The 19,884-nt window shown below is 38.9% G+C and overlaps 1 protein-coding gene across 3 annotated transcripts in view; it reads left to right on the top strand.

The window, feature by feature from the left end:
• RYR2 (ryanodine receptor 2) overlaps window positions 1–19,884 on the top strand; it is a 721,805-nt gene that overhangs the window by 487,217 nt on the left and 214,704 nt on the right. For all 3 annotated transcript variants that reach the window (XM_072755910.1, XM_072755909.1, XM_072755907.1), the window contains 7 exons: window positions 4,790–4,998; window positions 5,467–5,819; window positions 7,633–7,747; window positions 8,735–8,895; window positions 10,722–10,881; window positions 11,465–11,551; window positions 15,152–15,378. In XM_072755910.1, the coding sequence (XP_072612011.1) occupies window positions 4,790–4,998; window positions 5,467–5,819; window positions 7,633–7,747; window positions 8,735–8,895; window positions 10,722–10,881; window positions 11,465–11,551; window positions 15,152–15,378 (1,312 nt within the window). The remainder of the gene's footprint in view (window positions 1–4,789; window positions 4,999–5,466; window positions 5,820–7,632; window positions 7,748–8,734; window positions 8,896–10,721; window positions 10,882–11,464; window positions 11,552–15,151; window positions 15,379–19,884) is intronic.

Here is a 19,884-nt window from a genome sequence, read left to right as displayed (position 1 = left end):
TAGTTTCTCTCCACTCTGTTCTCTGTTGTCATGGCCATCCATTCGTTCCCGCTTTGGATATGCTAATTTAAAAACATGCAATTTGAGCTCCTGGGTAGCTCAGTCATTAAGTGTTTGCCTTTGGCTTAGGTCATGATCTCAGAATCCTGGGATCAAGCCCCACATGGGCCTCCCTGCTCAACGGGGAGCCTGCTTCTCCCTCTCTTCCCCACTTGTGCTCTCTCTTTCTATTTCTGTCTCTCTCTCTCTCAAATAAATAAAATCTTAAAAAAATAAAAATAAAAGCATGTAATTTTTAGAAATATTGGTTGTCTTATTATCACAGCAGTTATAAAAGCTGTGTCTTCAGAGCCACCTGGGTGGAACAGTCAGTTAAATGGCTGATTCTTGATTTGGGCTCAGGTCATGATCTCAGGGATGTGAGAGAAAGCCCTGTGTCAGGCTCCATACTGGACATAGAGTCTGCTTAAGATTCTCTCTCTCCTTCTACACCTCATCCCCCTCCTGGCTAGTGCTTGCTCTCTCTCTCTCTCTCTCCCTTCTTCCCCCAGGCTAACATTCTCTCTCACTCTCCCTCTCTACAAACAAAACAAAACCAAATTGGGTCTTCAGAAGTCACAGTATGATTTAACTTTTATTAAGTTCTACTTCATCTAAATTAAAAAGAAGAAAAAACCATATGCCCATTTCTACTTATGGATGCACTGTCATGAATACATTCTTTAAAGGGAACTAAAACAGGAAAACAGTAAAAATACCATGTACAAGCGTGTATTTGCTCTAAACTAATGAAAAATTACATCTATATATAAGAAAGTAATAAATTCTGGTCATATATTTGGAAAATACCAAGGAGTATAATGAAAATGGGTAAAATATATATATATATATATATATATATATATTCTCATTATCCAGAGACAACTTTGACTTTTTTTTTTTGCTTTGCTAAAATTTGACTTTAATGGACTTTCTTCCATTTAAAGCCTTGAAATGTGAAAATAATTTTCTCCAGCTACTTTTTAAAGTTAGTATTATAAATGTTGTTTCAAGCTAGAACACATTTAAAGAAGTTTTTTTTATTGTTTTTAACCAATTTTATATTTTGAGAAATAGTCTTTCAGAAAAGTGTAAGAACAGTGCAATGAACACCTGTTTACCCTTCACTTGGACTCACCACTTGTTTCTATTTTGCTATATTGGTTTTCTCTCTCTCTGCAGTTATATTCAGAGTAGTACTAAACATGATTATTTCATGCCCACACATACTTAATTTTGTGCATATATCATAATTATCCATTCTTTCATTGTGAATATTTAGTTTCTTTTACCCCCCCCCCCCATTTTAAGATTTTGTTCACTGAGCGCCAGGTTTTAAGCACCATCCACAGAGGATCTCATTTTTAAAACCATAATCCCATGGAATAGATGTTACAGAAGAAAGGATTAGAGTTTAAAGAATTTAAGTAGCTAGTCAAAGGTCAAATAGCTGAGAAGTGGTAGAACTGAGATTTTATTTTATTGTTTATTTATTTGCTCATGAGAGACCCAGAGAGAAGCAGAGACACAGGCAAACGGAAAAGCAGGCTCCCTGTGGGGAGCCCATTGTGGGACTTGATCCCAGGACCCTGGAATCATGACCTGAGCCAAAGGCAAATGCTCAACCACTGAGCCACCCACGTGCCCTGGAACTGAGATTTTATTTTATTTATTTATTTATTTTTTTTAATTTTTTATTTTATTATTTATGATAGAGAGAGAGAGAGAGAGAGGCAGAGACATAGGGAGAAGCAGGCTCCATGCACCGGGAGCCCGACGTGGGATTCGATCCTGGGTCTCCAGGATCGCGCCCTGGGCCAAAGGCAGGCGCTAAACCACTAGCGCCACCCGGGGATCCCTGGAACTGAGATTTTAATGCAGGTCTCTCAGACTTGAAACTGTGTGATCGGGATCCCTGGGTGACTCAGCGGTTTGGCGCCTGCCTTTGGCCCAGGGCGCGATCCTGGAGACCCGGGATCGAATCCCACATCGGGCTCCCAGTGCATGGAGCCTGCTTCTCCCTCTGCCTGTGTCTCTGCCTCTCTCTCTTTCTCTCTCTGTGACTATCATAAATAAATAAAAATTAAAAAAAAAAAAAAGAAAGAAACTGTGATCTTAGCCATGTCATAGGACCTAAACCCATTTGCCATCTCAGAAGATAACTCCTCTAAGGAACCTCCCTGAATTTCACCTCTGTCTTCTTCCTCTGCTCTTACCACCCCTCTCTGTAGATGACTCAGGAGTTCTAACTTCTTTACCTTTCTTTCCCCCTCATTAGACTGTGAGAACATTTGGGCTGATGTCTCTGTGTTAGTCAACTATTGTTTCCAGTTTCTGGCACGTGGCAGGTGCTCATAAGTATTTATTGGATAAGGAAATAAATGGTTGAAAGTGTCTTAATGCATATTACTAAAATGATCTCCATAGATTTTATACTAATTTAATTTTATTGGCAAGATTTCTGGTACTGAACTCACCACACATTCAGCAGCTTGAGCTTCAACAAGCTGACCTTGCTTGACTACTTTATATTCACATTGCTCTTACACATTTCTGTATGAGAAAGAGGTAGGTATATTCTGGTTCTCCAGTTTATTAAATGAATATTTTTACAAGGGCTGTCACTTGCTTTCATATTAAAATACACACTCAGTGAAGAAAATTCGTTAAATTGAGACAGGAAAAGAACAGAAAGTGTCAAAAATTCTACCATTCTGTATCTTTTTTTCATTCTGTAACTTTTTTCCCATTCTTTGTTAATAAAAAGATTTCTGATGGTTTCCGAGCTTTAAAAACAAATCACATGAATCTTTGTGTGCAGTTACTTTTTTTTAAGATTTATTTATTCATTCATTCATTCATTCATGAAAGACAGAGAGAGAGAGAGAGAGAGAGAGAGAGAGAGAGAGGTAGAGGAGAGTCTCCACGCAGGGACCCTGACATGGGACTCAATCCTGGGTCTCCAGGATTACCCCCTGGGCTGAAGGCGGTGCTAACCTGCTGAGCCACTGGGCGGCCCACTTGGGGTTTTCTTTTAATGAAAATATTTCAAACACAGAAAAGTTTAGATAGTAGTGTAACAAACTCCCAAAGATCTACTGTGCAAGTATTTATAGCTTCACTTATAAGATAGGGATTCCTTCTACATGTAAAGTGCCTCAGAAATAATAAGTATTTACAATCTGAGATGTTTCTATCTTGGTATCCCCTAGTTTATGTAAAATGGATGTTTGATATGCCAGTTTATGCAAATGTGGCTTAAGCTACTTCAGGTCTATTGTATTTATCCAATCCTTTCCTTTGATTCCTTTGGGGACACTTATTTAAAACAATTTCCCTTGACTGCTGCTTCAGGAGCTGTCACAGCTGCAGATGCAGCTGTGGGTTTTAGTTTTAACTAGAAATTCATCATTCGCACTTCCTTGAACACAGCTGGGTGTGATCTTGCTTCCTGGTCGGTAACACTGTTCTACAACCATTTATTTGGGTATGTATCGATGAATACAAACTGAGTGAAATCATTATGAATCATAGGATGTGGTTTTTACTGTCTCATGTTATTTTAAGGGTCATGTATTGCTTTTATTGTCACTAATTTCAATAAGGGAAGAAATGGAAATCCTAATGGTAAACAATTGCTAGCTTATTCTTAGGACCCACTGCCTTTTTGATCTGTAAATTAGATCTTCTACTCTGCAGCCTGTATTCCAATACCTTATTTATTATGCTGACTACCTGAATTTCTGTGTAAAATATTCTAGAAGGAAATGAAGAGTACATAAGCATCTCCCCACACTGAAAAATTTCATCTCAGCCCCTTGCTAAACATAGTGGATTCCAAAGAATTCAAACAAACAACAGAATTAATAGTTTCCCCTTTTTATTCAGTGGAGGAAAAATTTACTCATCCTGCCACACATTAGATTAGCTGATGAAATATTTTGGTTTTCTCCTCTATTGCTTATTGCTATTGGTTTTCATTTAGTTTCTTGTTGACTTACACTTTGATTTCATATCTTAATTATTCAAGTCAGATGTGAATTGCTCTACTTAATCTATTATGGCAGTCACATTGAAGGAAAAGGGTCAAATGGAGGAGTTTCAGTGGGATTTTTGGCAACTACTTCTAAATATTTACTTATTTACATCTATTTTTCTACACTTAGATCTAGTGTACCCCAGAAAAAAAGTGGCGCAATTTTTCTCAAAGATGAAAAGCAGCTATAAGGGAATGAAAACTTTAAAAAATGTTGCCTCCAATCCTTTTTCCTAGGTGTAAAGAAATCTGTGGCTCAGGCTGTGCTCAGTATTTGCATGATTCCAGGGCTTGTGCTACATTGAAGAGCAATGCACTTTGGCATTTACTTCTTTCTTACCTTCCCTGTATGTGGGAGTCCCATGTACTCCTGAGCTAAGAGGCTGTGGGATGGGGACAGCCTTGTCTTACTGTACCCCCTAAGATCCCTGGAGGACTAAGGGCTACTGAGCATTTATCTTATTTTACAGAAGTCCAGGGTGAAAGAAGGGTTTTCTCTAGGGGCCACATTTAATAAATTAGGATCAAATGCTGGTCTTATGACCCTTGCATTTAATACTTAGCATCAGTGGTCCCTTTTCTCCAAATATTGTTTTGCCTTATGCCAACATCTTTCCCAAAGACAAGAGTTCTGGAGCTGTGCTTTTAGAAATTCCATACAAACAGGCTGTCATACTAACGATACTGAACATTTGATTTTTTTTTTCTTCTCAGGATTCATTCCTGTCTGTAGCCTTGGAGTGGCTCAAGTGGGCAGGATGAACTTTGGAAAGGATGTCAGCACCTTGAAATATTTCACCATCTGTGGCTTACAAGAGGGCTATGAACCATTTGCTGTTAACACAAACAGGGATATTACCATGTGGCTAAGCAAGAGGCTTCCTCAGTTTCTCCAGGTCCCATCAAATCATGAGCATATCGAGGTTTGCTTTTTCTTTAAAATTCAGAAAATTGCCAAAAACCAGGGATGGAATGTCTTAACACAGGGGATTTCCAACTTGGACTGTTATTGCTGCTTACTTAAAAAGATGGCCCTAATGTGTTACATAGCAGTGGAATCTGAGCACAGCATTAGGTTCTCATTTTAGGTACTTTATGAGTACCTGACTGATTAACAATGAGTAATTCTCTGTTTATATAGGCAACCCTAGGCTCAATCTGAATAAATATAATTGTATCATGAATTTCCCAAACTGTCTTTTGAATGAGAAGCAGGACTATGAGTCTATCTGTAACACAGTACTCTCTGTGTTTAATCATGTCACTTACAAAATTATGCAATGTGTGGGCCATGTTTGGGTTTTGAAGATGTAATGTCTATTAGCGATCTTTAGAATCAAGAGATCAACCACATTGATTCAAATTTGAACTATCGCTTCTTCATTTGCTAGGTGACCAGAATAGATGGCACCATAGACAGTTCTCCATGTTTAAAGGTCACTCAGAAGTCCTTTGGTTCTCAGAACAGCAGCACCGATATCATGTTCTATCGCCTGAGCATGCCCATCGAGTGCGCAGAAGTTTTTTCCAAGACGGTAGCAGGAGGACTCCCAGGCACTGGCCTCTTTGGGCCCAAGAATGATCTGGAGGACTATGATGCAGATTCTGACTTTGAGGTTCTAATGAAGACCGCTCATGGCCATCTCGTGCCAGATCGAGTTGACAAAGACAAGGAAGCCACAAAACCAGAGTTTAATAACCACAAAGATTATGCTCAAGAAAAGCCTTCTCGTCTGAAACAAAGGTCGCTGATATTTGCAACAAGATTTTAAATATATAGTTATTATGTGGGGAGGAGTACAGTAGAGAGCAAGGAACTTTCCAGTGTCATTTCTTCCCTCCTCCTCTTCCTCTTCATGTAAAGGATTCAGCAGGACAATAAAGCAACTTGTTGGCCATCTCATTTGTTACCACAGAAATTATCTAGCCTAAGATTACTAAGAGAATTTATTTAAGGCACTTATTTATTGTGATGAGAAACACATAACAAAATTTATCATTTTAGCCATTTTTTTTAAGTGTACAGTTGAGAGTGGTGTTAAGTATATTCACATTGTTGTAAGACAGGTCTCCAGAACTGTTTAATCTTGCATAATGGAAACTCTGTACCCATGAAACAACTCTCCTTTACCATCCCCCAACCAGCTTTTGATTTCTGTTCTGCTCTTCTACGAATTTGACCACTGTATAAAGTGGATTCATACTGTATTTTTTTTTCAGTGTTTAATTGACTTAACTCACTGGTGTAATATCCTCAAGTTCATCCATGTTGTTGCACATGTCAGAATTTCTTTCCTTTCTATAAAGGCTGAATATTATCCCACTGGGTATAGACACATTTTGTTTATCTCTTTATCCATTGATGGACATTTGGATAGATTTTACCTCTTGGCCATTGTGAATAATGCTGTTGTGAACATGTATGTGAGAATATATTTTCAAGGCCCTCTTCAAATTATTCTGGATATATACCCAGAAGTGGAATTCCTGCCAGTTCTGTTTTTAGGTTTTTGAGGGAAGTTCACACTGTTTTCCACAGCAGCTGTACTATTTTACATTCCCACCGACAGGGCACAAGGGTTCCAATTTATCTACTTTCTTAGCATCCCTTGTTAATTTCGTTTTTTTTGGGGGGGGGTTGTTTTTGTTTTTGTTTTTTGTTTTTTGATATGGCCATCCTAATGACTGTGAAGTGACATCTCTTGTGGTTTTGATTTTCATTTCCCTAATGATTAGTGATGTTGAGCATCTTTTCATATGTTTATAGGCTGTTTGTACATCATCTTTGGAGAAATATCATTTCAGGTTCTTTGCCCATTTTTTTTTATAAATTTATTTTTTTAATTTTTATTTATTTATGATAGTCACGCACAGAGAGAGAGAGAGAGAGAGAGAGACAGGCAGAGGGAGAAGCAGGCTCCATACACCGGGATTCCAATGTGGGATTCGATCCCAGGTCTCCAGGATCGCGCCCTGGGCCAAAGGCAGGCGCTAAACCGCTGCGCCACCCAGGGATCCCTGCCCATTTTTTTTTATTGAGTTATTTGCTTTGTTGTTGAGTTGTAGGAGTTCTTTATATATTCTGGATATTAACTGCTTATCAGATATATAATTTACAAGTATTTTCATTTTCTCCTAGGAGTTTTTAAGATGCTTATATTTATGTTCTTGGTTGAAATTTAGAGTATTCTCTCTAAGTAGTATTTTTTATATTCAAGAAAACAAGTTATTTTAGCATCCCTTTTTTGCACTAAATCCTAATTTCTCAAACTTGGTGTGATTGACACTCTGGGTCAGATAATTATTTGTTGTGAGAGTCTGCTCTGTTAATTGAAGGATATTTAGTAGCATCTCTGGCTTCAACCCACTAGGTGCCAGTGGCACACCCCCTCCCCCAGCTATGTCAACCAAAACTGACTCCAGATAGTACCAAATACCCTCTAGGAAGTAAAATCACCCTGGTTTTGAACTTTTCTACTAAATTGATCATATGGTCATGTTTCAATGAAGTAGAACATTTTGATGTTGCTTATTCTTAGTCCTGTTCTATATTTCAGATTTTTGCTTAGAAGAACCAAGCCAGATTACAGCACGAGCCATTCTGCAAGACTCACTGAAGATGTCCTTGCAGACGATAGGGATGATTACGATTACTTGATGCAAACGTCCACGGTATGAGGTGGCAGCATTTGTCACTTATTCCTCTTTGTCAGTCATTATGTGCTCCATTTCAAAGAGTTCATTTTCACTCATCCTATTTAGCCAGCTTATTTTAAAATTAATTTTTGCTTATATTTTACAGACTGAAAATTTGAAAAATATAAGCTTATTCTCAAGTATATTATGTACTAAGAGAACTATTTTAGGCAAAATATCCTAATGTTATATTTAATCCTGATGGTGCTATCCCAGTTCTTGGAGAAATTTTAATTTCCACTTAATTTTTCCAAGTGCATATGATCTCCTTCATCTTAGTGATATGTCTAAAAGAAGATGATTTAAAGTAATTTATTGGATGTCTCATTTTGCCATCTGCCGTTTACAGTTTTCAAAACAACTTTTCCTAAAATGCCAAATGGAAAAAATATATAGTTATAATCCTTGTAGAATGACCTCATGTTTGAGCTAGATTTTCACATGTTAGTTCCCTTTGAAATAGATTATTTCAAAGTGATTTTAAGGTCTCAAAATACTATATTATCAATAGGAAAGGTGAAACAGATTCACAGAGGTGGGTAACAGGTATAAAAACTCTAGCATAGATTAGTGTGCTTCTGTAAGCTTAAAGAATTTGAAGCTTACCTGCCTAAATGAATTATTTTTTTTTTACATAAGTGCAATATATATGTACCCATACATTTGTATGAATGCTATGGATGTACACAAAACACATGCACTAAGGAATATAAAAAGCCTCAAATCACCTCGTGTGTTAGCTCTGACAAAATCTTTCCTCTTTTTCCCATTATTTCTGATTTAATTTCCCTTAGCTCTGTCTTAAGACCTATCTTACAGTATCACTTCTTTGTTCCTATAACATTTTACTTAGGTGAAATGGTTTTAAACAAAGAAATACAGTCTCAGCCACTTCAAAGACATTGTATGTCAAAGTTTTGCTTCTTCTTACTCTGCCAACACTTGGTTTTACTGTCTTGACAGTACTATTACTCAGTGAGAATCTTTCCTGGCCAAGAACCTGCAAACGTCTGGGTAGGCTGGATTACATCAGATTTCCATCAATATGATACAGGCTTTGACTTGGAAAGAGTTCGTACAGTAACCGTTACCCTAGGAGATGAAAAGGGAAAAGTGCATGAAAGGTCGGTTTTTCTTAATTTTTTTACATGAATGATATCTGATTAAAATGTTGATAAACCTAGGTATTTTCCCCCATGGATTTCATGTCCAGGATAATATGGTATTTATAGGAACAATATCATCAAACCATTAATTTCAGTGTCCTTTTTGTTGCTCCTACAAACCAGTAAGGAATCCAAATATATTAAAAGTGAAAAGTATTATAAAGTAAGAACGTACATTCTTTTTTGAGTAATAATCATATATTCCTTCAGATAACACTGTATGTGACTAACAGTTTGGGTTACCAGTACTTAGCCTTTTTTTTAGGATATAGGGATGGGTGACTGTGAGACCTGTGTGGTCTGAAATGTATCTTGGGAATGGTATATGTTGTGGGGAGATAAAAGTGAAGACAATATGGGCTAGTAGTCTAGACCAGGTGGACACACTTGAACTCAGACTGAGGACCAGTGGGTTCTTTCCTCAGCTTTGCCATTGACTCGCTGTGTGGCTTTGGGTAAGTCACTTACACTTTCTGTGCCATCCTTTTTCATTTGTAAAACAAAACCAAACTCAAACCAAACCTTCAAAAAAGTGAAGAAGGCTATCTTCCTTGCAGAATAAGCCAAGAGAAGAGCTGACCATTTGCATCTACCTTATGTGCCCATGCATCCTCTGATGTGACAGGTCTCATAGAAAGAGTCCTCCAGAACGTTGCTTTTCTTTTCTACCTGTACCATCATTTTTGATGACTGGAAGCTCACTTGCCTGCCTTCAGGTCTTAACACTGGAGCCCTTGGTGGGCTGAGCCCAAATCTCCAGTCAAGAGTGCTTAACATCAGTATGGGGGCCCAAGACCACCTCTGGGAATTTTCTTGCAGGACACACTTGATTTTCAGAGATGGCAACAGTATAAGGAAATAACCCAACAGAGGGATAGGATATCTGAGAGATGATTTTAGTGTAAGACATAGAGGATGGGGAAGGGTTGTTGAATCTTATGTCAGTATGGCAAAGATACAGAGCCAACTTGATTATTCTGAAACTGACTTTATCTCAGCCTTCTTTTTCCTTTCCTCTGACTTGCCTGCCTTTGATTTTGTTTTGTTTTGTTTGTTTGTTTGTTTGTTTGCTAGTTTTATGAACACATTCACTCTGTTGTGGCAGGGAAAGGGAAGGAGGCAAAGCGCAAATCACTCAGGTTTATTACCATCTCTGGTAAAGGTATGGGTGAGGGTGAAACAGGGTTTGTTGTTAATATCACTGATTTTTATGCATAGTCTAGCTAATTCTTTCTCTTGTAACAAATCACCAGGAATTGTCCACAAAGGGGCATAATTTTAGCCAAATTTTAAATATACTGAATCACTAGATGGCTCATGTAGAATTTGCCTAAGGACTTTGATAGTGCTTGGAAATGAATGCTTCTCATCCCTGAACAAATGGTAAAAAAAAACAAAAAACAAACAAACCCTATGAGAATGAAAATTGCAAATTTGGATGATTATTTAATAGTTAAACTTTTTTGAACCTCAGAACAAGGTGCAGTTTGGTTTGAGTTTTTGGAGGGAAGGTGCAGGTCAGTCTTTACCTGATTCCAAGCTTGTTGACCTGTCTTCATTAGGTGTGAAATTTAGAGACGTGGAAGACCTGATTCAGAATGTCCACCAAGTCAATGGAGTTCTGCTCAGAATCACAGAATCGGGCCCATTGTGCACCTCTCCCATTACAGCATGAGCTTGTTGCTTGCGCAGCATAATTTAGGTTTAGTTTGCAAGATACACATGCTTTCTGTCCTGTCTGTGGTCGTGCAAAGATGAACATGTGTTTTTTTTTTGAAATTCAGCATCAAACGCAGCAACTGCTATATGGTATGTGCAGGCGAGAGCATGAGCCCTGGGCAAGGACGCAACAACAATGGCCTGGAGATCGGGTGTGTGGTGGACGCCGCCAGTGGGCTGCTCACATTCACCGCCAATGGCAAGGAGCTGAGCACTTACTACCAGGTCTGTGGGCGGGGAACGCAGCGTGCTTCCAGAAAGAGAGCCTCTTCTCCCCATGAGAGGAAGACATTTTAGATAAGAAGTACATTAGGAATTAGAAGAAAACAGTAGGTTGCTTGGGTGACTCAGTGGGTTAAGCATCCCACTCTTGATTTCCACTCAGATCATGGTCTCTAGGTCATGGGGTCGAGGCCCTGCTTGCTCAAGGGGAGTCTGCTTCTCCCTCTTCCTCTGCCTGCCCTCCCCCCCCCCCCGTTCATGCTATCTCTCTCTCAAATAGGTAAATAAATTCTTAAAAAAAAGAAATTAGAAGAAGATGAAAACAGAAATGAGTTTAATTCTGCCTTTCTTACTTCTGTTTGAATAGTAATAGTGCCCTTTGGAGGAAACAGTACATTTCTCCAAGTATGTTCTTACGGGATTGAAGTTAAATACTCTGAATCATTATTGAAAGAGAATATCTATCTGAGAGAATGCAGGTGTCCAGTCACCTTCTGTGAAGTATTTTTGAGTTGTTATAAATGAAATATTTTTTCTTTATGTTCCATCATTGACTAATCTGACCAAATTCATTTGTTTATTTAAGGTGGAGCCAAGTACAAAATTATTTCCTGCAGTGTTTGCACAAGCTACAAGTCCCAATGTTTTCCAGTTTGAGTTGGGAAGAATAAAGGTAAGACAGAATCATTGCTGATATTTTGTTTGAGGTCTTTCTATTAGGGAATAGCAGTCACTTCTTAAATGAGTTCAGTATTTTTTTAGTACTGATATTAGTCACATAAATTATTCTTTAAAAGAAAGGTGAGCCATATTTGAAAGTTCTGTAATCTCCTTTAGGTCACTGGGGCAACAAAATTAATTAGAAAGGATTTCTGCAACAATTTAAAGTATTTTTTAATTAATTAAAATAATAAGAACAAAAAAAGGGTTTCTCTGTGGTTACCATAAATATATTATTCAATAAAACAAGGCTGATATAGAGCCAAAATGCCAAATAACATACCATTCAATAATCGTTGAACTCACAGGTTAACTGGTAAATGGGTTTAAAGATAGGAAACTGCTATATAATGGTAAGTGCTAGAATACTGCAGGTATAGAGTAACTCTGGGAAGAAATGGAGGAACAGAGAAGTTGGAGCTTGGAAGAGTTGGGCCAGGTAAAGCTAAAAGAAGAGGGGTCATTCAGATTGATTCTTAACTGTTGAATAAGAGATCTCAGAATATGTTTATTAATAGGGGAGGCCATTCTAGATGGAGGACAGTAGAAAGCAAAAGCACCTGAGTCAGTGTGCTGAAGGTTAAAGAATTCAATGTGACCATAACCTAGTGCCCCTTACAGGATGTGGCTGGAGATTAATATATATAGAAGGGAGACCATGCTGGAAAGGCCTTGAATGCTATTCTAAGAAGTTGGCACCTATTATATACATATTGTTGATCCATTGGAAACTTGAAGCAAGGGCCTGGGTATAATAAAGCCCATTTTGGAAGAATACATTGGCAGTAATGTGGAGGTGGCAATGTGGAGAAGAATGAGAACAGGCAGTAACAATGAGGTTTTGACGATTTGATGCTCGTCTGCATGGGATAAGATGTAGGAGCTGTGGAAGTCATTAATGGAGAGACAATGATAAATGAGAAGACATTTTAGAGGAGAAATGAGTAAAATTTGACAATTAATTGGATTAATAGGATTTGTTGATAAATTGGATTCAGGTACTCAAGGAGAATGAAGAATCAGGAATTATTAATTATTTTTAGTTTGGACAACTAATGGATGCTAATAAAACAAACAGAAGAGCTTGTTGAAATTCAGGAAAAGGAATTGAATTGGATTTTGCAATTGTAAAAGTTGAGATGCCAGGCACACATCAGGATGGAAATAGTAGATGGTTTTACAGTGCTGATGCGGTGACCTTGGGCATGTTACTTAAGCTGTGCGAGCTCAGTTTTTGCCTTTGTAAAATGAGATTCTCAGCAGCCACAGAAAGACAAATATAATATGGACTAAAGGAATCCATGACTCTTATTAATTAGGAGGGCTTCTGTGACCTTACCAGAAGAATTTCAGTAAAATGATGGATAAAGCTATATTACAGAAAATTCAGGACTGAAAATGAAAGAAAGACCAGAGGTTTGGATGGTTTTATATATATGTATATATGTAAAATTTATATATATATATTATATTTATGGTTTTATGTATATGTAAAATTTATGTTTATACATACATTTGCACAATATGTATATTGTATATATAATTTAATCAAAAAGTGATCATTTCTTAGAACTCTGACTCATATGTTGGTCTGTTTGACATTTTCTTCTGGGTGTTTTACAGACATCTCAAATTAAATATGTCCAAATGGGTCTGCTGACTATCATACTCATACCTTCTCCTCCTTACTAAGATCTATAGTCGTTTTCAACGTCAGTAGCAAATCCAGTTGCTCAGGCCCACAACCTTGAAGTCATTCTGGACTTCTCTCCTTGACATTCTGTATCCCAATTCCCTCCACCAGCAGATCCTCACCCTGCAACCTGTCACCATCACCCTTTTTGATGACCACACCAATCTCCATTACCATGATTCCTTTTTTTATTTCAAAAAATTATTTGATTTAAATTCAATTATTTAACATATGGTACATTATTGATTTCAGAGGTAGAGGTCAGTGATTCATCAGTCTTATATAATACCCAGTGCTCTTCCCATCAAGTGCCCTCCTCAATGCCCATCACCCAGTTACCCCACCCTCCACCCTCCTCCTCTCCAGGAGCTCTCAGTTCATCACCATCATTCCTCATCAAGTTCCTGCACAGACTCCTGATGGGGTCTCTTGAATTCCCCCTTGCCCATCTGTTCATCACGCAACAATCTGAGTGACTGTCACTGCTCTCAAATAGAAATCAGATTATGCCATTTCTACTACTCAAAACTCTCAAAATCTGCTTTCCTGGCATGTAAAACTCCAAGGTCTCATGATGGTTCTCAAGTCTACAGCCTGTTGTCCTATTACCTCATTGACTTCATCTCTTGCTCTTCTCCCCTCCTTCACTCTGCTCCAGCCACCCTGGCCTCCAGCTCTTCCTCAAACTTGCCAGGCAGACTTCCTCCTCGCGTCCTTTGCATTAACCGTTGTTTCTGCATGGAAATGTCTTCCCCCCATGTCCACATGGTTCTTCTTTGGGTTTTTCTTTAAATGACATCTTCTCAGGGACACCGCTTCTGAATACCCTATTTATTATTGCTGCTCTGCCTTCTGGTTCCTCCATCCTGGGTCTACTGTTGAATCTACTTCTTTCTGACTTTGTTTATTTTATGTCTCCAATTAAAAAAAAAAAAAAAAAGGAAGAAGAAGCTGGATGGGAGGAGGGATTTTGTGTGCTCTATTCATTTGGTGCCTAAAGCCTGCCAGGATTTTTTTTTTTTCTTCCCAGTAGCAGAAAAGAATAGGAAAGTAGGTTGAGGATGAGATAGTCTCAAAGTGTACATTAGATAAGGCTTTATGGGAAAGGGAGATAGTCAAGATAGTGGGAAAGGTAAGGCTGTTGTTTCCATATGGCTGGCTCATAAGCAGCAGGTGGGGGGTGGTGTCAAGGTCATAAGTGAATGAATAAGCTTTGGCAAAGTAGAGACCTCTCTTTCCCTGAGATCAGACCGAAGGAATTAGGAAGGTTAAAGATGATAAATATGGGAGGTAAAGCAAGGTGGAGAACAAATAAATTGTGAACAAATAAATTGTGATGAATTTTGTTTTCTTGTGTGATAGTCCTGTTTATCTGTTGAGCTGTCTCTGGTATACCAATGGCTCCTAACCCCTGATAAACCTGACTGTGAGTGAGTGGTTGGAAGAGGAGGTGGGTGACGGGAGGCAGAAAGGAGAGAGAGCCAAGTGCATAGAACACTTCTGGAGTTGGCTGCCAAAAGCAGCTAAAGGCCTGCCACATTTCACTGTGAGCCCATCTTGGTAAATAAATATGAAGATTCTGTGGTTATACTTGGATGCCACTGCATTCCTAGTGAGCCTGAGGGTGTATATGAAAGCAATATCCACAGATCTGTGTGCCTGCCCTGAAGTTCTAGGTAGGTTCTCTCATAATATTTTTTCCTCTTGTCCTTGCAGGAGCAAATCAATGCAAGTTCTATTACTTCTCGTATTGACTTTGCTGGATTCAGGATCTCTTCCCTGTGCAGCACTGAGGCCGTTACTTCATTACCCCCATAGACTGTTATCAATTAATTCTTTCTTTGCTCCCCCATTCCCTAGAACGTGATGCCTCTGTCAGCGGGATTGTTCAAGAGTGAGCACAAAAACCCTGTGCCACAGTGTCCCCCACGTCTCCACGTGCAATTTCTATCCCACGTCCTGTGGAGCAGAATGCCCAACCAGTTCTTGAAGGTAGATGTCTCTCGAATAAGTGAGCGCCAAGGCTGGCTGGTGCAGTGTTTGGATCCCCTGCAGTTCATGTCTCTTCATATCCCAGAGGAGAACAGGTCAGCCTTTACTGTCTGATTGCGACCCTTCGAATGACAATGTCAGCCTGGAGATTTTAGGGGTGTTGCTGGGAAAACAAAATGAAACTTTAAAAATATCTAATTGCTTGGGGGAAATGGAGCTACTGTTTCACATATTTCAAATTTCAGTCTCTTTCTCAACCAGTGTGTTACTGAGACAAAACTATGATACTGCCCTTGGAGGAGCCATGTATTGTTCCTTTCCTCTTGTTTTATCTATGTTGATGGCAGGTAAACATTCCGACAACTACACCTGCAATCTTTCTTAAGACTTAGCAGTCATATAGTGTCATAGAGTATGATATTATATGATATTAGTGGCAGAATCATAGATATTACTTAGTTCAGCCCTTTCTTTGAAACATGTGGGGGCGCCAGCGTGGCTCAGATAGTTAAGCGTCCGCCTTCAGCTTAGGTCATGATCTCCTGGTCCTGGGATCCAGCCCCATGTCTGGCTCCCTGCTCAACAGGGGCGTCTGCTTCTCCCTCTCCCTCTGCCTCTCCCCCTGCTCATGCTCTCTTTCTCTCTCTGTATCTCTCTGTCTCAAATGAATAAATAAAATCTTTTTTAAAAAAACCAGAAAGATGTGAAAACTGAGACTAGAAGACATTCATGAAAGAAAATTGTGAAAATATTTGGAGGGCCTTGGAAACAAGGTTATATGCATTCTAGGCAGTAATAGTAATGATACAAAGTACAGTAAATATTTGAAGGTAACTTTGTTTATGATTTCAATTTTTCCATGTTATAGCTGACAAAATTGTAGAGGTTTCATTTTAGTAACTCATTATCAATCAAGAGCTGAGTTGCTAAGTTTTGGACCAGGATTTCCCCTCCCAAAATATCATTTAAAAGTTCAGTCACAAACTGAGTGAAAACATTGCATGAGAACAATGCAAAGATACATGGATTTGTTATCTTTTTTTAAAAAAGATTTTATTCATTTATTCATGAGGGTCAGAGAGACAGAGGCAGAGACATAGAGGGAGAAGCAGGCTCCATGCAGGGAGCCCGATGTGGGACTCGATCTCAGGACCCTGGGATCACGACCTGAGCCAAAGGTAGACGCTCAAACACTGAGCTACCCAGGCGTTCCTGTTATCTTTGTGTTTTAAGTCTTTAATCTGAAAATGGTTGTAGGAGCTATGTCTGTTTTTAATGTGTTTAGAAATACTTGGGGGGCACCTAGGTGGCTCAGTGGTTGAGCATCTCTACCTCTTTATGTTACCTCTCATTAAATAAAATCTTAACAACAACAACAGCAAAAAGAAATACTTGGCTTTCTTCTTTTGTTTTTGTTTTACACCTCTGCTTTGGAAAAACAGTTTATCATCTCCTCAGAAATGTAAATATAGAGTTGCCACACTACCTATCAATTCCATTCCTAGGTATATACTCAAGAGAAGTGAAAACGTGACCGTGCAAAAACTTGTACATGAACTTTTGTAGCAACATTATTTATCATAGGCCAAAAGTTGAGAACAAGCCAAATCCTACTAACTGATGCATTGATGAATAAAATGTGGAATATCCACATGCTATTATTTGGCAATAAAAAGGAATGAAGTACCCATACATGATATAGAACAGATGAACCTTAAAAATACTAAGTTAAAGAAGCCAGTTACAAAAAACACATACTGTAGGATTCTGTTTACCTGAAAAGCCCATAAAATAGGTATAATTTTAGTAGGACAAAGTAGATTAGTAATTACTTAGAGTGGGAGGTTTGAGGAGGGTGGACCTGAGGAGTGACTGCTAATGAGTACTGGTTACTTTTGGGGTGATAAGAATGTTCTAAACTACAATTATGGTTCTCATTGCACAATTCCATGAATACACTAAAACTATTAAATTATATATCTATAATTTGTATATAACATATTTTAAATAGATAAACTGTATAGTGTATAAATTATATCCCAGTAAAAACAACTTAAAAGAAATCCACAAAGAAAAACTAATCTGGCCAAGGAGAACTTTTTCATGTATTATGTATTTATATACATATTTTAAGTGAAATAATTAGGAAGATGTATCATTCATAATGTCCTCTTTGAATGATTAGATCTTATTTTAATTTTGTACCTCTTCTTTTATGTGAGAAATGTTTTATTAGAATATTGCATCTGATGATTTTTTTTTTCAACACTTAACGAGGGACACCTGGCTGGCTTAGTGGTTGAGTATCTGCCTTCTGCTCAGGTCGTGATCCTGGGGTCCTGGGATCGAGTCCTGCATCGTGTTCCCCACAGGGAGTCTGCTTCTCCCTCTGCCTATGTCTCTACATCTCTCTGTGTGTATCTCATGAATAAATAAATAGGATCTTAAAAAAACACTCAACAACAACAAAAAGAAAGGTAACATTTGGGAAGGGAGTTTTCTTTGTGAGGGAAGATATTTTACTAAGCAGAGGACACATACACAGTTCATAATTTAATTTACCTTTTTTTTTTTTTTTTTTTTTTTTGATTGAGGCTTCTCTCCTCAACTAAAAAGTAAGTTCCCTTAGTGGAGGAATTGTGTCTGCAGTGTTCACCATCAGGTCCCCAGGGCACAGTGCTTAATCCATAATAGACCCTCTGTAATATATTTTTTCAGATTTTATTGACATATTTGAAAGAGAGAGAGGGAGAGAGAGAATAAGCAAGGGAAATGGCAGACAAAAGAGAGAGGGAAAAGCAGGCTGAGCAGGGAGCCTTGATCCCACAACCCTGAGATCATGACCTAAGCTGAAGGCAGACACTTATTTGGCTGAGCGACCCAGGCACCCCAACCTTCTATAATATTTGAAGAATAAAAGAATGATACTGACTTATAAAAAATATTTCTCCAGGGAGTTCTGTTAAAGAATATGGTGCATTATATTAGCTTTTACTGCAGTAACAACTCCCGAATCTCAGTGGCTTGTAAAGAGACATGTATTTTCTCTCACGTTACATGGGGTCACTGGTCCACTGTAGCTCTGCTCCCAGCCGGGATGGGCTGTGCATGTGGTCCATGTGCCTTCTTGCCCTGCGGCCCAACCAATGGGGCAGCTCCAACCTGAGACATACGGCTTCCATGGCCGAGTGTGGGTGAGCAGGAGCGTTAACAGACACATTTGGTCTCTCAAGAACTTTTTGCTTGTGGCAGATGTAATGTTCACTCATGTTTTATTGGCCCAAGCAAGTCATATAGTGAAGTCTAAAGGAAGTAAGGCAGATAAGATTACATACAGGGAAGACAGAAGAGGGAGAATATTTATAAATGACAGTATAATCTATATCATGGACTATATATTTTTTATTTTTTTTACAGATTTTGTTTATTCATGAGAGACACACAGAGAGAGGCAGAGACACAGGCAAAGGGAGAAGCAGGCTCCCTGCGGGGAGCTGGATGCGGGACTCGATCCCAGGACCCCGGGATCACGCCCTGAGCTGAAGGCAGATGCTCAACTGCTGAGCCAATCAGGTGCCCCTTATGGGCTATATTTTATATTTATTATTGTCCCTAAAACAAATACAACAATGAGTTATTCCTTTTGCTGTCCTCCAGTTAAAGCCATAGCTCATTAAAGTATGAATCTTGCTACAAGGAGTCAGTGTGGGAAGACGGTGTAAACTGGTCAAGGTATATGCTTTGGTTTGCCTTGACCTAAGTGCAAACTTAGGAAGTGTAGACTCTAAATCCTTCAGACTTGTCTTTATTCATTCATTCCACCAGTGCTTATTAGTTCTCATTGTATCCCTGGCACTGGATAGTAAACGATGTAAACAACGGACATGACCCTTACCTTAAAAGACTTCATGGTCTGGGAGGGAAGAGAGGTGCTTTAAAACAAAGAACAGGGGTGGCATAAAGTGAATAATGAGGGGTGGGTTGGAAGGTGGCAGTGACAATGTGACCTATAGAGTCCTTAGATGATGTGTCTTGGAAGTGACAAGTTGAGAATGATTAGGCAGTAGACAAAGTTATGTTCTTCAGTAAGAACCTAAAATGCAGATGTTCTGTGTCACTACAATGAACAGGTATATATATTCTGATCATCAGCCAGGCAAACGGTGTTCTTGAGAGCCTGGAGGGCCCCCCTGAGACATGGGAATCATTGTCCACTATACTTTGCAGACAGAGGTCTGCTCAATTATACCTTCCCAAGAATAGGGTGCTAGCAGCTGGGCCCCACTGTTGTATGGTTTCCTGGAGGTGTAGATGGTATACAGGGTGAATAATCATTCACCTTGGTTTTCTAATGCATAAAAATTCTGATTCTGAGATTTGGGAGGTGTGGCCTGTCTGGAATAATTCTGCAGCAGCAAGTCATACCTGTGAGCCAGGGCAGCATAGATAACAGTGGATGGGCATGGACAGGCTCACAGAGTACCTAAGGACAGTGACAGAGCTTAACAACAACTAATCACAAACAATTACTCAGCACCTACTGTGTACCAGGCTAAGTGCTGGGTGGATATTGATAAATAAGTCAGATAATAACCCATGCC

The sequence above is a fragment of the Vulpes vulpes genome, chromosome 4, assembly GCF_048418805.1.
Source record: "Vulpes vulpes isolate BD-2025 chromosome 4, VulVul3, whole genome shotgun sequence".
NCBI lineage: Eukaryota > Metazoa > Chordata > Mammalia > Carnivora > Canidae > Vulpes > Vulpes vulpes.
Note: the sequence above shows the minus strand (reverse complement) of the source record. Positions and strands in the feature narration are given on the sequence as shown.